Here is a 19,845-nt window from a genome sequence, read left to right on the forward strand (position 1 = left end):
GGCTAGGATCTGGAACCAACTTCCAAGCAAAGTGGTGCTGGCTCCTACCCTGCGGGTCTTTAAGACAAAGCTAGACAATCACCTTGCTGGGGTCGTTTGACCCTAGTACTCTTTCCTGCCATGGCAGGGGGTCAGACTTGATCTGCTCAGGTCCCTTCCGACCCTACCAACTATGAAACTATGAGTCAAGAGGGGAGCAGGTAGAGAGCAAGTGTTAGGGGTAGGACGTGAGGCCTAACTTAGCCAGGGCCTTGTTGCCAGCACTGTGCTTTTTTCGGGACAGACCTCACAGACCCACCACCAATGCTATGCACTGATCTGTGTTTCAGGGTCCCCCAGGCCCATCTGGACACCCAGGCCCTCCTGGACCACCAGGCCCCCCTGGACCACCAGGCGTCTTGTACTTCAGTGTAAGGATCCCAGCCTGTGGGCTTGCATGTTTATGCAATGATGCTCATTCAACAACTTCAGGTGCAAACTGGCCTGTTTTTGATTTCAGAGGGTTTATCCAGTCCATACAAGGTCATTCTGCAAACAGCCGGTAAGACCTAGGCCTCCTGGGCACCTTGCCAGCCTTCCTGCCCTCCCTGGGGAGCCAGTAAGGGCACACACTCCCAGGGGATGAGAGCTCAGTGCTCCACTTACTGCAGGAAAAGGATCAAGGGGATGTTAAAGAACTCCCCTGGCTGGGATCCCTGGGGCAGGAGGGCAATGCTAGACTGGTTCCAGCAGTCTTTCAGGGGTAAGGTCCTTCCCTAGTTCCAGCCCGGCCTGCATTCTCTAGTGGGAGTCACCAAGAGAAGATAAAGTGGCTCAGTTCTTTTGTCACCCCATGAACCTGATTTGCTGCCAGAGTTGGCCCCATAGGACCACTGGACACATGTGGCTTCTCCTTTGCACTGGTGTAAATGGCTGTCCAAGGGGCAAAGGTATCAGGCTCTTTGTGAGTAACTCCTAAGATGGGGCCCCTTGTGTATCAAGAGCAATGCAACGGGCTGAGGTATGGGAGAGGTTGCTCTAACCAGAGCCATCTGAACAGATGTTTATCCCACAGACTATATGGATCCCCTTACTGCTTTGTAAATCTTCCTTCAGCCAGCCCTGTGTCCAATCAGAGCAGCCTGCCAATCAGTGTGAGTCCTGCCCCTCGCTGGAAGGGCCATGTCAGAATAGCCCATGCCCAGCCTTAGGCCTGGAATTTTGTAACTTTATAGCAAATAAGTGGAACAAGTTTCACCTCCTGGTTTCCTCCTCATGATCCCAGCTAGACTGGATTTAGTTTTTATCTGAGATGGCTTCCCCCATCCCCTTCTGCCAGGGTTGTGATGCAATTAACACATCCAGCACTCATTTGTCTTTCTCAGGTGGCTTGTGAGACAACCAGAGTTTCAAGTAGAGACATTCCTCTTGGCATTTCAGGTGGGCAATGACCTGGTTTACCTCTTGTGGGCCCAGATCAAGCATAGTCCTATGCTTACCTGGCAAGGGAAACACCGTGACCACTAAGGCGGTCTTCCTAGTCGCACCTGAGGAAGACCGCTCTCCTGGCACACGGATAGTACCTGCCAAGGTAATGTATAGTAAAACTCCCACTTAGCTGCTGGAGTGGGAAGGTCTTGGCTTTATGCCCACTTTATGGAAAGGAGAGACTCTCCCTAGCTTGCTCCTGCGGCCTTATAGCTGAGGGCAAGTAAAACTCGGGGGCATCTGAACCCCAAGCCTCTGGGTTTGGGCCTGCAAATAGGATGCCTGCCAAAGGTGTTGGAAACATCTGAAGCCCCAGATGGGGGTGGAGGATGTTTGCCGGTAGTAGGGCCACTTATGGTTCTGGACTGACTCTTGGATTTGGAATTTGTTTCGGCTAATTTGGCTGGGAATACGGAAAAATTAATTTAAAAACAAAGACTCAAAGCAGGAACACTCCCAGTCTTTACCCATCATCTCCAGGTCTCTGCACCTTAGTAGCCTTGACTCTACTCACACCCTGAACCCTAACAACAAAGGGACCTGGACAGCATGTGTCATGCTTCTATGATCATGCTGAAGACTGGCTATATCCAGCTGGAGCTCCATGCTTCTGTAAGTCAAGTCTGAGCAGAACTAAAGCTTGGCCTTGGGTCCTCCGGGATAAAGTTGTCACTGTTCCCCAAAGAGACTGAAGGGATTAATAGCCAGTCCTTATTGTTGTCTCTGTGGGCTAAAGTGACTAAGAGTGTTGTGAGGAAAGCAGCTCTCATCACTTGGCTGTGCCTTCTGTCATTGCTCATTAACAGTAGAAAGCAGTACCACTTCTGCTTCTCTAAAAAAGGATCTGGCAAGGTTTCAACTTCCCTTGTAGAGAGCACTGAGTAAGCATCTCCTGGCTGATTGATTCCCTGTCTGGAAGTACTGCATCATAGCTCTCCCAGTGCCTTGCTCAGTGCTCCCATGATCTTTCTCTGTATGGCCTTTTGGCTTTCTTTGAATTTAGGAAAACAAACAACCAGCAGCCTGGTCTGGCCCTGTGGCTGCCAAAGGGATGTTGCAGTACTTGCTCAAGTCAAAGAGGCCTTGCTCAAGTGAAGCCCATAGCTGGCTGTGAGTCTTGCTAGTCAGTCCAGTGTGTTAATACAGGGATCCAGCACAGCTTCCCTATCCAGTGGAGATGACAGATTTATTTTGTTCTTTCGCCCAGTGCTAACCCAGTTGCTCACTGGCTGAGCTCCTCATCTTGCAGGTGGCACATGTTCAAGCTAGGGCTCTCAGACAGGAATGGTCCCTCTCTAGGGAAGCTCTGGCAGATCCTGCATAGACGAACCCCAGTAAAGCTCTGCCCTGGGTAACACGGCTCTGCTCTTGGCTCTGGACTGAATTGTTTGGTTACTGCTACCTGCTCTGTTGGATCCAACTGGTACACTGCGGCTCTGACACTTCTCTGTCTGCTCTCCAGATGCTGTATTGCCTCAAAAAGACCTGCAGGACTCCAGCACCAGTCTCAGGGTGTGTATTGTACATTGACATCTAGGATACTTTTACAATACCAAAATGTTTATTTCTAGCAACTTTTGCCTTCTTTCAGGGTAATTAACCTTACATGCACTGAGGCAGCCTAAGTGTGGAGTTATGGAGTTAGCTACAACTAAAATGAACCACAAGAGAAAGGCTCCTGGATACCAATGATTCTCAACCAAGGATGCCACATCGCTCCAGAGTGCCATGAGAAATTTTTAATGTACCTTACAATATTAGCGCTGTTAGATGTGCAAACATCTATATCTAATTCACAAGATAAGCTCAGATATTTCAAATAGGAATCCATAGTGTCATGAACATTCTGACCTCTTGTGGGTTTCCTGAGGTCTTTGCAACAGAACTGCTCTATTATTTTTCCATAGTCAAAAAACAAGTGAAAGCTAAGAACTGGCATATTCCAAGATGTACTTTGAGTCTAAGAAGGGTGCTTTGTATCTAAAAAGTTTGAGAATCTTTTCTATACTAAGCAATAGGACTGTCACAGGTATGCCAGCTGCAGGGAATTGCTTCTCTGTGCAACAGCTAAACTCTTTCCTGTCTTGTGGCAGTGCTGCTGGCACATCCCTGTCTAGAGTACGTGACAGTTTCACCAAGGCATAATGGGACAAGTGCCCAGCACTACTGGAGGAAACTGAAGCTCTTGGGTAATGTGCACTGCACTGGGGGAATGTGCCCCCTCTCCCCTGATTTCTGTGTCAAAAGTGCAGCATGGGGCACAGGGCTGCGGAAGTGGGGATGGTGATGGCGATGCAATTTCTTTGCCAGTGGTGGGAAGCCCAGCTGGACCCAACACCCAGCAGCAGCAAGGGTGACAGTGGTGATGGTACAGAGTTGTGCCTCCCGCCCCCAACACTGGCAGCACTTACGTGTTGCCTATGACTCCATCCCATGGGCAGTAATTGAGAACTGCTTGGACAGCTGCATAGATATAAGATACCATCCAGGTACTGGAAGCAATAGATTATCTGCATGAGGGCAGGAAAGAGCTGGGGTATCAAGACAGGGGACCACCACCAATGATGTTTTCATTGATTGGTTTTCAACTTATTAAGTCTCTTCTTCTTCTTCTTCTTCTTCTTCATTCAGCGTCACACATGGATTTTCAAGTCAAAAGAGCTGATGTTCAAATCCAGCTCATCCATTCCTGAAGGAAGCCTGGTGTACATCAAAGAGAGCAACAGCATGTTCATCCGAACATCTAAAGGATGGAGCAAGCTCCTGGTACTGTGCTATATGATCCAGAAGGGCCAGGTCCCAATACCAGGATTCCACTATTGATAACAATAACTACATTTCTAGTGTTTTTATAGAACTTTTCTTATGACGATGGCAAGTATTCAGTTAACAGGGAGTCAGGCTCTGAAAACCCTAGTGAGGTAGAATTAAAAAATTATTTATTCATCCCAGAGAGAAAAAAACAAGGCACAGAGATGAGGGAATGAGGTGCCCCATGAAACAGCCAGTCAGCAACAAAAAAGAGAACTAAGGGATCTCTTGCAGTTGGCAGAGGACCAGTATGTCATCTTGCAGTATCAACACAGCTTAATTACCTGTTTTCTTTAAATACACATGCTTACAATGATTGTCCAACATGAAAGTGAGGTGAGATGACAGAAAGAGAAAACAAGGAGGCAAACCTCTGTAGAGCATCTTGATAGGCTTGGAGAGCTGCTTGGAAAGCTTCTCCACTGTGCCAGGTAAAATCTCCACAAGGAAATGTTGGCTTGTTCAACATTATCAGGTTCCAGTCTGACTTAGCTGGAAAATGGGGTCAGATTTCCCTGAAGGGAGTCATGTATTACAAAGCACAGACCTAGACTTATCCCTAACTTGTCCCTGTCTGCATTTCTGTTTTTGAGCAGCTTGAAGATTCTGAGTCCCTTTACGCTAGCGATGACCCTTCTGTTTCTATAGAAGATCATCAGGTGAGGACTTGCTGATGTTTCCAAACCATCTGCCCCTCCATGACCAATCAGGGAACCCTGGCATAAGAATCTCTCTGAGCCCAGCCTGGTTTACCACAGGGTGTTTAGGCACCAGAAGTAGCCACGCAAATGCAACCCCCCAGTGCAGTGTGCACTAGTGTAAACCAGGGTTGCAGGGCCCGTGTACCAGGAGTCTGTGCTAATGTGGCCTCTCCAGTAGCCCCAGACTACAGTGTGCAACAGGTGTCAGACTTCATGGCGAAAATGTTGCCCTGGTGCCAGCTACTACTGTTCCATGGACTTCAGTGGAGCCTGCACCTAGGAGGGCTGCATTGAATGCTGGGTCCTGAACTCTGCTTACTCACGCCTCATGTTCTGATCTCTGAGGCAGTCAAATGGATCCTTAGTTAGCCTGGCTGGCAAAGCTGCCTTGCTTCACAGTGGAAGCAGCAAAGGTGCCACTCAGGCATGATGGAGAGGAGAGTGATGTGTGCGTGCAAGGTGGCCAATTAAATAATTCACAACCCAGAGAGTGCAGATGGATGAAAGCAATGAACTCTCAAGCCTGTTGGTACAGAGATGTAAGGAGACTAGAGGAGGATGTTTACAAAGAAACCCCTCACCTACAGAGAGTGCGTAGGTTTGTGTCCTCCTCTGGACTATGCCCCTGCTGTGAGCATGGACTGGCAGTACCCCAGGCTGAGAGTACCCCAGCAGCAATGTTCTCACCACTGACTGTCACATCTTCCCTATTGTTCCATCTCATATCCACCTTCCTCCCCTGACCCAACCAGGTGAGTGATCAACTCTGGGTTTCTTATCTTAAACCAGGATGAAAAGCAGAGGACTGCAAGAAGCCCAGACTCTGTGCCAGCCACCATAGCTCAAGTAAGACCTGCCCTCCGGGCCTTTCCTGCTGCTTCTCTCCCCTGAAGAACTCACCACCACTCACTCCACAATGCCCAGTTGTTCTTACACTCACTTGTCGCTTGTTCTGGTGCATTCAGTTGAAGCTGCTGCCTTGACCCTAGACATCCAAAGCAGCGGTGACAACTGTGGAGAGGGATGTATCTACTGATGGGTCATCAGGACAAAAGACAGCTGAGCACAGGTTACAATGCTGCTGGGCAAGAAAGAAAACTAAGGTTCTCAGCAGGCTCTAGACTAGTCTCCCAGTGCTTAAGCAGGTGGCATGGGGCAGCCATGTACTCCCCCACAAAAGGAAGTGAAAGCCCCTGCTACAGTGCATTTGCCCACTAATGCAGCCTTTAGTCCTAGTACAAAGCACACCCTCTGGCAGTCCTCTTGGCTTTGCTGCAGTTTGAGTGAGAGTTTCACAGGATGGGTAAGGTGCAAGACACTGCCCTAGTGGCAGCATTGGCACTGATGCACCAGGAGGGAAAACATTAGGCTGGACAGAGGTAAGAAATCCTCTCCACAGATGATCCATCCCATTCCCTGTGTGGCACAACTGTTGCACCCAGCTGAGACCCAGTATTGGGTGATCAGGCACCAGACATTACAACAATGGGTTCCAGACAGGTAATACTGGAAAATCCAGCCTGGGATATGAGCATCAAAGCCACCCTATCTGTTTGAATTAGGAGATGTTGTGTCATGTGTTGTTATTACTGTCTGAATTTGAGAAGGTCCTTGGAGCAAAGCCCTGGGCCCCAGGACATACCTGCAATGGGCTCAGAATAGTTGGTGTCCCTGGAGACTAACACTCTGGGTTTTCTTCCATTCAGGTCCACCAGGGAAAGAGTCAAGCAATCACCAGGGTCCTGCCAACAAACATCACCCCAAAGATCCCATCAGTAAGACCCACCACAGACTTTCCTTCCATTTCCCCTGTAGTCCTCAGTGCCCCAAGGGGAGGTCTTCACACGGCCATGTGGAACCTCCTGGCTCTAGTTCCTGATGGTTTGGCCCCTGCAGGCAAAATGGGGGCCACTTGCTCAGGCAAGGGAGGGGAGGGACCTTCATGTTACACAGAAGCCATGTCCCTGGGTGGTCAGTCTCCATAGCTAGAAGGGCAGAAGCTATGATTTGGATCTCCAGAATGGAAGGGGAAGTGGGATCCTTAAGGCTCCAATATAGAGCCTAGGCCCTGAGGAACTGAAAGCTAGTTAGCAACCTGCAGGGTGCTCTCCACTATGCAGCTGAGAGACCGCATGCAACTGTACTCATTGCACCCTAGAGACTCAGGCTCAGCTTCTGTCAGCTCCCCGCTTCTGTCAGGCTGCTCAGAGATGGAGCCTGGACCTGTGATTTCACATGATGAGCACCCCAGGAGCACTACAGCCCTCTATAGCTTCCCCTGCTTTCGCTGTGGCAGGTTAGGGTGCCATGCCTTGCATGTGTGACAGGATGGATTGTGTAGTTTTAGTAATAGCTTAGACAAGGATTTTTATGGGATGGTTTGGATAGGAGTGCTCCTGTCTTGAGCAGGGGATTAGACTAGATGGCTTCCTGTGGTCCCTTCTAGCCCTACCTTTCTATGATTCTGTGAATGCATCTGAGCACTGATACCCTGTATAACAAACCAAGCTGGCATCAAAGTGCTTCTGAAGATCCCATTTCCCCTACTTACTGTCACGCTTCTGCTTTCCCAGCTTCGCATGATAGCCCTCAATTTCCCACTGTCTGGTGATATGAATGGCATCCGTGGTGCAGACCTTCAGTGCTACAGGCAGTCGCAGGAAGCACAGCTGTATGGCACTTTCCGGGCTTTTCTGGCAGTGCCCACGCAGGACCTGACCTCCCTGGTGAAGCGAACAGACAGGACCCTGCCTGTTGTCAATCTGAAGGCAAGTAACACAATCCTATCTAGGATGGCCATCATAGAGGACAGTCTGGTTGTCCTCAATTGATATGAAACTGAATGCCTTTATGTCCCCTATTTTTCTCTTCAAGAGAAAAATAGAGGACATAAAGGCGTCTGATTTTGTATCAATAGAGGACAGAGAACAGAGTAGCCACCCTAATCCCATCAGTATTATTGGAATCAAACAGGTGCAGCTGCTATATATCCTGACCGAGGACTATGCATTAGATGGAAACTTTGAAAGGCATCTTACAGACTCCCAGGAGCTAAACCCACTGGGGGCCATCTCCCCAAAGCAGAACTGCTCTTAAGAGTCAGTCCTCTCAAGCTTTACCCCAGGGGTGGGCAAAATATGCCCTACGGGTCAGATCTGGCCCACCAAGGGATTCTGTCCGGCCCATGGAGAGTCCCTTGGCCCCACCCAGCCCAGGCACAGGAGGCAGCCAAAGCCATGGCATGTGCAGCCAGTCCTGCCATCCCAGAAGTGTGGTGGAGCAGGGGTGCTGCAACATCTGGACTCCATTTCCTGGGAGCCCTGGCAGCAGCAGCTACTTCTGGTTGCCAGTACTAGTGTCTCTGCTGCCACCAGACCCAGCCCCGCTGCCTGGGCACTCTGACTGTCCTCCCCGCACCCACAGCTAGGGGTACCGGATGGAGAGGGAAGGTGAGCACATGGGGTCTCCATGGAGACTGCCCTGGGACCCCCACAGGCAGGGCACACTTGGCTGGGCAGATGGGATGGAGCCATGGGTGGGTGCAGAGCGGCATCCGAGAGTGGCAGGCAGGGTGGGTAGGCAGGCCTGGGGCCTGGATTGCGGGGTGGTGACAGTGCAGGGCCAGGACCCAGAGCACAGCTACAATCCACTCTCCGCATACGCCTGCCTGAGCAACTGGTGCCCGTCACAGGGACACGAAGGAGTGGATAGCAGCTCTGTCCCAGGCCCTGGCCCTGCACTGTCACCCCCCTGCTATCCCAGCCCTGCCCACATACCCCACTCCCAGAAGCCACTCCCTACCCACCTGGGGCCCCATCCCATCCACTTGGCTGAGCATGCCCTTGTCGCAGGGTTCCCAGACAGTCTCCATGGAGACCCCTCCTGCTTTGTCTGGTGCCCCCAGCTGTGGGTGCAGGGCACATGGGCCTGGGCTGGATAGGATCAATTCCATCCCCCACCCCAGCCTGCAACCGCTCACCAAAAATTCCTAAAAATCCAGCCAAAATAACTGCCTGCCCCTGCTTTAACTAGTCCCAATGTCCTTGATTAAGCCAAGAGGTTCCCACTGTGGACAGTATTCCACAGCCAGATACTTCTTGCTGAGCCTTATACTTAGCCTGAATATACTTCTGACTTAAGTGACCCCTTTCTCACTGGCCACTTCAAACTATTGTAGGCCTAAATGAGAGGGTCAAATTGATGAAATCAACAAGGTGCCAATTAGATTCTGGATGCTAGATGTGCTGAGTTGATTAGGGCTGTATCCAGTATTAGGGTGAGAATTAATTAAGAGAACCCTTTTGTTTTAAATTAAAGAAGTGCAAATTTACTAAATTTAGTGCTAGTTTGGCAAATACAAATCTTTCCAGATTTGTATTTGCCATTCCTAATCAGGACTCTTTACTATTTGAAAACATTCAACAATATATGTATTTATTCAGAAGTACATAACTATATAATCAATAATGCATTTGGTTTAATATAAATACAACTAATGTTCTAGGCTTCTACTGAACACAAAATACACAGGCACTCTTGTGAGTGATTAACATAAATGGGTACTGGGGCCTAGAAGCATTTACAAGGTATAACTCAAATGACTAAGACACTGGTTCTCAAACTTTGGATGCTCAAGGTGTCCCTCAGTAGACTTGTTATATTCAGTGCACCCCGTGGAAAATGCCAGCTCTTACTTTTCCCTTGTTTTTTGACTATGGAAAAATAATAGAGCATTTTTTTCTGTTGCAAAGTACTGAGAAAGCCCATAAGAAGTCAGAATGTTTTTAAAACTATGGACTCCTATTTGAAATTTTTGGGTTCAGTTTTTTAATCATATTTGCATACCTAACAATGCTAACATTGTGTGGCACCCTTGAAAGGATCTCAAGCCACCCAATCACTGCGCTAAGACTTCTGAATATATTTACTGTTAATTATGTTCCGTTAATTCTCAAATAGTTATCATTTCCAATACTTCTACAATGCACTTTTAGACCTTTGTTCTCTGGTGTTTGAATTGTTTAGTTTGAAAAGGGACCTGTTTAAAACTCAAGAGCAATTCTTGAAGTTATTAAGTCTTTCTTAGCCTCTATTTGCTTGTGTTTGTAAAAGAGAAATATGCACAAAGCAAAGTTACTGGAGGTCTCTCTAGAAAGAGTCCAGAATCACTGAGGTCACTTTCAGTTCTTTTATTAAAGGACACACAAAGAAATACAGTCTCAGAAATGAAATCTCAAGGCTGATTCTTGGTTCTGAAAAAAGGAGCCTGTTCAAAGACCTTGTCCAAGCATCTATACCACTTCTGGTTTGGCAGCTGCTTGGACTGTGTCTGCAGGGCCGGGGTCCCGATGGCAGTTACCAGTTTATATAAACTGGAGGTGGACGGTCCTTGTATTTACAGTTGGACACTCGGCATCTGAGTACTGTGGTTTCAGCTCACTGTTGGTCTGCTGCTTCCCTTGATTTCCAGCAGATGGTGTTGCTGTGTAACAACTTTCTTTGTGCTTTTTCTTATCGGAGGCTTTTTATACTGCAGTCTTTTCAAAGACTGAATTTCAGTATTAGCCCAAGCTACTAACTGGAAATTCCTATTTTTAAGCATTTTTTCCTAATATTTCAAAGTTGCACCTGGTTAGGTGCTTTATCTTTCAGAATTCTTTTTTATGCTTGTGCTATATAATCCATTATCACTTCTAGGGAGCTGCAATCATTTAGGAAGACAAACAAAATCCCTTATAGCACCTCTAAATTTAGTGGCCTCAATCTTTACATCCATTGGTTAGATCTAACACCTTTCACTTCACATTCTTCAGTGCTTATGTTATGAGCTATTACAATGGAGGAATAAGGCAAATACTCACAGGTAGAGAGCTGTAGGGCTGATTGTCAAGGCAGACAAATATCCAGTTTCTAATGAGGAGTGGAATATTGACTGGATTTATCTGAGAAATCAGGAAATTTGACCCATATATGTCCTTCATTTTTCTGTAGGTCATCTGGTAAGCCATCTTAGCTGGTTTACATTAGAGTTTTTACACTACTTTGAAAAACTTACTATAACTTCTAAGCTGCAATAAAGCCTCTGCATAGGAAAAGAGGCAGTCATCCATTTCTGTTACCCAGTGGAATTGCCTTTCACTAATTCAAGGCAGCTTCATCAACAGGTAGATGGAAAAGTCTATGAGCTGAGGAACATGTATTTCAGCTTTACCTTAACTGATGTGAATGAAATGCACCAATGATCATGAGTCAGAGGCTTAGTTGTCTTGGAGAGAAGAACAGGGAGATTGTTTCCCAATTCAAGACAACAGAGAGAGGGCTCTAGTAACTAATTACCGGTGTATATGCAAGGCCCATTTAACATCTACACATCAGAACAAGAGACTGGCAATTAATCCACATGAAACTTGCCTAGCCCAGGGGTCTGAACTGGTGTTGTTGGGAGTCTTGTTGGTCTTTGGAGCTGAGTCACTGCATAGTTCCTGGTTGGCTATGTCTCACCAGATGTGAAGCCTTCATGACCATTCAGTCCTACATCTGATCAGTAAAACTGATTCCAATGGCAGGGCCAGCTGCTGGCAAAGTCCTGGAATTCCCTGTTTGAAGGCAACAATGCTGCCCACTTCAACGCAAAGAAGTTTCCCATCTACACCTTCAATGGACGCAATATTCTGAAGGATCCCTTGTGGTGAGTGTGATGATGGGGATCAGTCCACGGGCCCCAAGATCTCTCCAACTATGCAGGACACAGAAGGTCAGATGCTCAGTAAACTCTGTATGTATAACTGAGGGAAAATATTTGTAGACTGGGACAATACAAAGAGGTAACTCCAGATCTACATTAACAGACAAGTGATCCCTGGTACAGGACCTTAGTCTACACCACTAGGGACCCCTTCTTTAAAGGTCCTTGAAGTGAGGGTGTTTAAGTCTAACCAACCCCTTAGTACCTGGCACTGTAACAAGAAATGCAGGATTTGGGGCTTGGATCAAAGAAACAGAAGACTGTATGTTTTGCCAAATCACATTGGACTATTAACCTTTCTGGTCCTTTGTCTTGTGTCCAGCTATGGATAGAGCTAATATTGCAAAAGGTGGTAGGGTAAATATTTGGATCAATATGTTAGAAGTTGTTTCAGGGCTGTACTTGGGGTCAAAAAAAATTCTATCTGATGCTTGTGTAGATGAGCTGATGCTTTGGTACTTTTATTTTAACTACAACCCTGTAAACATTGCAAAAGACCATTGGATTCTCTAGTGCCTTTGTGCATGTATGGACACACATGAAAAAGATGAGCATTTCAAAAGGGAAGCAGCTGTTACGTTCTAGTTGTCACCTGTGGGCAAGCTGGAATGATATACTGTAGCAAAACCACTCCAACTTTAATCCTGGATAGAGTGTTAAAGCTAGAGAGGCTTTGCTTTGTATGCATGTCCATACCCTCAATATAATTTTGCACGTCTCTTGCCTTCTGTGCACAGTAATATATATTTTAATCCAGCAATGAAAGGATTAATTACCTTTTGACTTTGCTTTGACCTGAATTAAACACAAGGGGCTGGGGGGGGTCACACTGTTCTTGGGGACTGGAAGTGCCTGGGATCTAACAAGAGGGGAGGCACTATTGTATTTGTCCACCTCTGTTCTCTAACAGTCTGGAGACTAGGGCTACATCTAGGGCACCCTGTGGCTGGCACTTTTGGGAGCACCCAGTCCCACGCACACTCTGCTGGAACATATGCAGGCCCTGCTGGCACATATGAATAGGATTTGGGTGGGTGAAGTGTGCCCGAGAGCAGGAACACACCCGCACTGCCAGGAAAGTAGTACAGACATACTCTGAGGCAGTGCTGGTTTCTCAGGTTGGGGAGTCTGCTGTGCTGACCTCTAAGGGTGGAAACAGCTGTCTGGTTTCTCATTTTTGTCATCTTAAAAATGTCACAGGTCTGACTGGGCACTAGAAAACTCTCCTTTTCCCATTGCCTCAGACCCACACAATGGGTTAAAGGCAGTGATCAGCCAGGCTGGCTGAGGATGGAAACACTTTTTCATGCTGCCCAAGACCCATGGCATGGGTCTGGGGCAGTGAAGAAACTCAGGAGATCACATTGCCCCTTGTCCTGCACCATCAAGGATGGGACAAAGGGTGACATGTGTTTCACCCAGTGAAGCGAAGCAGCTGTGCTGTGATACATAATGGCACAGCTGAATCGCTCCATTCAGCAATATCTGTTTCTAGCCTAAGCTACTCTGGCTTCTCTCTGTATAAGCCAAAAGCTAAGGCTGATCATTGACAAAGTGGCTATTGATTTGGGGGTGCCCAGTGTGAGACACTTTTGCTTGGACTTGATTGCCCAAGTACACCACACTAGCATGGGATTCAGCAATTGCTGCTGTCTAGCACCTCTGCAAATCTGACCCCATGTATCTTTTTGCTGACCCTCACAGAATCAGAGACAAATAGTACTGGAAGGGCCCTCAGGAGGTCAGATCTACTCCGACCCTCTGTTCAAGGCAGGATCAGCCCTGTCTAAACCAGCCCAAACAAGCATTTCTCTAACCTACACTTTAAAATGTCCAGTGGTAGAGATTACAAAGCCCCTTTAAATAATCTGTTGCAGTGCTTAACCATTTTTAGAGTAAGCGGATTCTTCCTAGTGTCCAACCAAATATCTTTTATTGCAGTTTAAGCCTGTTTCTACTACCTGTCTCCCCTGGGGACACAGAAGAGAGACAATCAGCTTCTATTCTATAACAACCTTTTTGGTAATTGAAGGCTCCTATCAAATCCACCCATCTTCTCTAAACTATATAACTTCAGTTCTTCAAACATTTCTTCATATTCCATGTTTTCCATACCTCTAATATTTTTTTGCTGCTCTCCCCTGGACTCCCTCCAATCTATCTACATCTTTCTTGAAGTGCAGCGCACTGGACACAGTGCTCCAAGTGAGGCTTCCCCAGTGAAGAACAGAATGGAAGAATCATTTCCCATGACATACATATGACACTGCTGTTAATATAGAATGGCAGTAGTGCTTTTTTCCAACTGAATTACCACTTGACTCATCTTCAGTCCATGACCCACTCTAAGCCCTACATCCTTCCCTGCAATATCTCACTACTTCCAATTTGATCCTGTGTCTCCAGGTCTAACAAAATGGTGTGGCATGGATCCAACCTGCGAGGAGGCCATGTCCCAGAGGAGAACTGCCAAGGGTGGCAGGCATCCAACCTTACAGAGGGCCTTGCCTCTCCCCTGAGCCAGAGGAAGCTCCTGGCAGGGCAGCGTCACAACTGCTCCAACAGTCTGGTTGTCTTGTGTGTGGAGATTGCTTTCCCATACCTACACATGTGGTGATGTGAGCCTGTGGCTGAATGCAAGGACACTTTGTGTAAATGGTGGACTGGGATGGGACACAGGAACATCCAATCACAGCCAGATACCGTGTAAGTGAAAGTGAGCCAATGTCACCCTGACAGACCCAGCCCCACCCTTGGATGACAAGACATTTTTTTCCATCATCTTCTGTAGTGGAACCCACTTTACTGCCATAGCCAAGGTGCCTGTCACTGGCTGGTAGAGTGGTTTCACATGTATGTAATCTGGAATGGAGAACAGAGGAGGGGTTTGTGGAGACCTTCAAAGCTCTTGCAGGCATGAAAACTAATAATACTGCTCCTGAATTTGCACTGCCCCCCAAACCTTGGAGCTGTTTCTCCAGCCAGATGAAAACATGGCTGCCACATCATCATGTGCAGTAGGCAAACATCTCCACCTAGGAATAACATGCTCTGCAGAAGAATGGAATCCTCCTCCCCCACACAACCTTCCAGTCTCTACCATCTATTACAGGAATATCTGAATGGCGTTGAAGAGACCCACAAGTCTTAGACCTTGTTGAGGTCCTAGTCATGCCCTTCAGCAAGCTTGGACCTGGTGCAGATGGGAGGTGAGGTATCAGGCCAGTGACCACTGTTCTCTGCACAGGTGCACCTGTGAGTTTGAGGCATGAACTCACCAGAAGAAGCTAATATTTCTCCTTCTCCGAATAAGTTGGTGGCAAAATTTGTAGAAGCATTTAATGCATGGCTTTGCAGTGTCTCCACTCTCCTTTACACTTCACTTGTCCAACTCCCAAATGGTCTCTGTCAGCTCATGCTTACTTTTCATGCATGGGCAAAGGCTTTTTCACCAGCCCAGTGATTTTTCCATAGTTCTGATTCTTACCAGCTGCTGCTCTCCTAAGCAATCAGCCTCATGGTTTTCTGTGTACATAGTTTTTAACTCTGTTTGAAGACTTTCTGCTTACCAGCATTATGGCAATAATGGCTAGTGTGGTGGGCTCACCTTCCTTGATAAATATTGGAGTATATTATGGACTCCTAGCAGGCTTGATTTCAGTCTTTTAGCTCTGAAAACAACCATGTGATTTATCTAGAAATAAAAATGTAAAGAATTTTGGGGTTTGGACCATGCCTTTACTATACTAATTATCTGTATTCCACAACTGCTGAGGGGCCTCTATTGAGATTATGGGTCCATTGTGCAGGGAACTGTACACATGTAGCCAAAGACAGTTCCTGCCCCAGAAAGCTTGCAGCCTGCAGGAACAGGTTTGATGTGTTCAGCCTCCACCAAGAGAACCAGTTCTTCTCAACCTTGCTTCCTTTTAACCTCCAAATGCAGAGGCAGATTTTCAAAAGCACTTAGCAGCTGCCCATTCCCATGGCAAAACTATGATCTAGTTTTCCCATGTAGTGGGTAAACACAAAAGCCAGCCCCTGCTTTTGGATTTTGAGCTCACAAAGCCTGGTCTTCAATAAGCACTCAGAGGTGGCTAGAGCAAAAATATTGGGAAGCCTACTATACACATGAGCCTTATGCTTTTTGGTGATTTAGCTGTAATACCAGACAACTGGACTGCAGGTGAGTTTTTCAAGCCAGACTTCACATCTGCTTAAAGTTAGCAACACAAACGTGACTGCTTCTGCACTGATTCAGGTTCAGTGTTTGTCTATTTAGCTAATCCTGTATTACCCCATTTCATTGAATCAGGACATGAAAGAGCTGTGCACTGGGTTCAGAGGATCAAGCCATCACATGGCCTCCTGGTTGGCAGGCTTAGACAGAGGCACGCGCATAAATGATGAGTTCTTCTGTTGCTCCCAGAGTAGGTCTGCCTAGTTCAAGGCTGAGACACACTGACAGGAGTTTGCTTAGCTGCTGCCTGCACTGTGCCTCCTCTACGAATGTACTTGGGACATCTTTTCACGAGCAGCAAACTGCAGTGGACATAGAAACTTTATCTTGCTAGAAATGGAGCTAGAACCTTTAGCGTGAAGTTACACATTACACATAGACTGTACTCCATCTGTGGAATATTAAGTGATGTTATAAGTTAGAATAGGCTGTGAACAGTCACACAAGAAGAATTAATACCTGCTGCCTGATCAGGTCTAACTGACCGTTGGAGGGCTGGCGAACAGGAGTGTGGCTGGGAGCCAAGATACCTGGACTTTACCCCTGCTCTGGGGTGAAGGAGGGGGCTGGGAGCAGTGCATCCTGAGAACCAACTGAATAGATTCCCATGGACCCAACTGATTATACTCTAACAGGAGTTAGGTAGAACATCCCAGAGTTAACCCTCACGTGAAATGATGTAACTTTGAGAATCAGAAAATACTTAGCATGAGTTAACGAGCTTTAACATGTGGATGTGCACATTTTAAGTGCTCTTAGTATGGTCTAAGAATATGTAAGTTCACCCTTAAAGGTGACCCACCTCAGAGGCTATGTGGGGTCAGCCCTCAGCTGAGCTCTGGAGGCAACCACCAGTTTGTTTAAACCAAGGAACATCATTGCACCAAATGCAACATTGCTTTACACAGCCCCATAAGCAAAGCAGTAGTCTGTCTACTACTCTGGGTCCTAGCCACCAATGACTCAGGGAAGAGCAAAGCAAACAGAGGTGGGAAAATTCCAAACGTAAATAGATGTACAGCACACAACACAGGGAGAGGGAAGCCTCATACTTTTTAATCTCTTCTCCCTGCCAATTGTCCTACCATGCCTTATAACTGGTCAAACATGAGCCTGATATCAACTGGCCTAGCTGATTTGTTCTCCTTCATCACTTACATGCATACTAGTCTGTTATTTTAGTGGTTGGGGAGGGCTAGGCCAATCTGACCACTTTGTTATTGCAGATTCATTTCTAAGCAAAACTTTTATTTTTAAAAGGAAAAAAGTGTGTCCCTAATACAGTGAACCAATACAAAATGACTCAAATGATAATGCCATCCATGCCAACGCCTTGCTGCCTCTTTTACTGAACCATGTGAAAAATGTCTTGTTTAAATTCAAAAATGTCACTGGCTGTAAAATGAAATCCTTCTTACAGGCAGCTTTTATAAAAGTTTTGAAATTTGGTGAAACTTACATTTCCAAGTGTGCTTTCCAGTTTGGGATACGTCATTTTTCAGTGACGGCACCCAGTCTAGGACACCTGTCTGGCAGACTCAGGGCTTCCTTTTCAAAGCACTGAGCACCTTGTACTTTCCATTGGCTTCTGATGGAGTTGTGCCCATTCAGCGCCTGTGAAAGTAAAACCCCTGCTGTCACATATCGGGAGTTCCATTTTTGAGCATCCACACTGAGGAGCCACTTTTAGAAACCTGGGGTTACATGGGCTCCGGCATGTTCTAATTAGAATGGGTTAGAGCAGAATCAATTAATCAAATCTGTTCTGCATTCTAATTAGAACACTCTAGCATCACTGCAGCGTCACATATATAAACCCTGTGGGTTAAAAAATGGACGCTGGGGCACTTTAACTAAAGCTTGACAAATGAGCTTTAGTTAAAGTGGCCTGTGGCCCTTTTTAAACGTGAAGTGACTTAATACACATGATGCTGTGGCGTTTTAATTAGAGCAGCTCTCTGGGAAACACTCTAATTAAAACGCCGCCACCCCCTACCCCAACACGTGTATAGCCAATAATTTGGCCCTAAACAACTAATCCAGTAGGTGGCTGTATTGGATGGCCTCATGAAGTAAATTCCAGCCTACTTTCCTATGATTTTATGAACTGAGTTTTCCTTCCAGAGGAGTTGTGTTGTAACCCAGTAATAAGCTCCCCCTCTTCCACAGAGGAGATGACTTAATTCATGCTTATGATGTCATTGGCTTCATATCTGTGACCTCACAGAACACTGATCTGCACAGAAAGATCACTTCATTTTTTATGTACCAAAAGCTGCTATTTATGCATAACATTCGAGAAAAGGCACCTGCTTTTGAGCTCTGACATATATGACAGCAGATGAGGGAAGCAGGATGAGTGGATGAGGAGACTATACTAAGAAAACCTCAGGTGCTCTTTGGACATGTTTCCAAGTAAGGGCATATTTGCAGCGCTGTGGGCATTGAGAATGGCCAAAACAATGGGATTCCGGCATATGCACACTCTATTTATATATTTAATGCACAATTTTGCTGATCCTCAGGGCAAAAGCTACTGAAGAGACATAGGCTTAGATTCACCACTGACCTACAGTACCTCAGGCTGATTTTGCTATCATAATAGGGCTAAAGGGAAAGTGTAAAGTAAGGTCCTTTACCATTTCCCCTCGACAAAGCCTTTTATTTTGGGATCTTACAGACTAGGAGCCCATTGTCCTACCCTGAGTGCCTGTGCAGTACCTGCGAAAAACCAAGATAACACTTCCCCCCTTTCAAAACTAGGGCTAATTTTCATTCAAGACTGCCCTGGGACCTGTTGTGACAGGAGTCAGATGGCAACAATTAACCACCATAAAAATGGGCAGCTGGTTTAAGCCTAGTGAATATTTAGTATTAATAGACTTTTGTGTTGCTCTGTCAGTACAGACAGCTGTACATGGCTGAAACAGGTAGTCTGAAGCCAGGCAGAAGGCAGGGTGGGTGGCACCTCAGGGCAGGGTGACACCTCATAGACCAGGGGTGCCAAAGGTAAGGCCCGAGGGCTGGATCTAGCCTGAGGAACCCCATCATCTGGCCCCTGGTGCTGCTCCTGGGTTTCAGTTTATCCACACACTGCACAGCACACGCCAGACTGGTCCTGGGATATGTTGCACCTGCTCTGGCCAGTGGCAGGTCTGCGGTGGACATGGTGCCAGCTCACAAAAGCTCATGGCTCTCTGAACCAGCTAGTTCAGTGATTCTCAACCAGGGTGATACCAGATCCTTTGGATATAAGTGAGGCATGAGGAGATAAGTAAGGAGATAAACAGATAAAGACAGGATCAGGCTTGCCCCTACGTGGCCAGTCCCCCACCCACAGTCCCTGGCTCCTCTGCCAACACCTGAACTATGTACATTAACTTTCCCTAGTGGGTGCCATTCAATTCCCAAAAGCTATACAGGGGCGCCTCAAGTCCAGCGAGGGGCACCTTGAGGTGCCCTCAGTGGCTTCCAGAGTTGGAAACCACTAAGTTCATACCACATTGCCCTGCCTTCTGGCTTATTTCAGCACCCATTATTTTAGCAAAAGCTTGGCAGGTAAAAGGGATGGGGAGAAAGAGACCTAGGGGGACACGTCATCCACCCTGGTGGGATGCACGTTATTCCCTGGTGTTTTGCCCAAGCAGTTTCAAATGGGACTTTGTTTGAGCAGTGACTTCACAGCCTGGCGGGTCTGGACAACCGGGAGGCCGGGATCAGACTGCAGCCCCGTGAGGTAACCGCCATGAGGGGTGGAGGGTCCTGCTCCTTAGCCCGCAGCTGCAGCAACTCCAACTTGTACGGTGAGCACGTGGGGGCTTAGCCAGGACCCAGCCCAGGTAAGTCACGCACGGCACGGCACGGCACGGCGGGCAGCGGGG

The 19,845-nt window shown here is 47.0% G+C and overlaps 1 protein-coding gene across 4 annotated transcripts in view; it reads left to right on the forward strand.

Annotated features, from left to right (window-relative positions):
* The window catches only part of LOC109290350 (collagen alpha-1(XV) chain-like), a 27,407-nt gene extending 11,965 nt beyond the window's left edge, over window positions 1-15,442 (forward strand). For 2 of the 4 annotated variants that reach the window (XM_019506804.1, XM_019506829.1), the window contains 11 exons: window positions 330-410; window positions 500-541; window positions 1,365-1,419; window positions 2,930-2,979; window positions 4,099-4,233; window positions 4,875-4,937; window positions 5,766-5,825; window positions 6,686-6,754; window positions 7,553-7,747; window positions 11,546-11,667; window positions 14,131-15,442. In XM_019506804.1, the coding sequence (XP_019362349.1) occupies window positions 330-410; window positions 500-541; window positions 1,365-1,419; window positions 2,930-2,979; window positions 4,099-4,233; window positions 4,875-4,937; window positions 5,766-5,825; window positions 6,686-6,754; window positions 7,553-7,747; window positions 11,546-11,667; window positions 14,131-14,341 (1,083 nt within the window). In that variant the 3' untranslated portion in view covers window positions 14,342-15,442. The remainder of the gene's footprint in view (window positions 1-329; window positions 411-499; window positions 542-1,364; window positions 1,420-2,929; window positions 2,980-4,098; window positions 4,234-4,874; window positions 4,938-5,765; window positions 5,826-6,685; window positions 6,755-7,552; window positions 7,748-11,545; window positions 11,668-14,130) is intronic. The other 2 variants (XM_019506814.1, XM_019506821.1) reach the window with 2 other exon arrangements.
* The last annotated feature ends 4,403 nt before the right edge of the window (window positions 15,443-19,845 follow it).

Source organism: Gavialis gangeticus, unplaced genomic scaffold (assembly GCF_001723915.1).
Source record: "Gavialis gangeticus isolate Ggan-Ray unplaced genomic scaffold, GavGan_comp1, whole genome shotgun sequence".
In the NCBI taxonomy this organism is placed as follows: domain Eukaryota; kingdom Metazoa; phylum Chordata; order Crocodylia; family Gavialidae; genus Gavialis; species Gavialis gangeticus.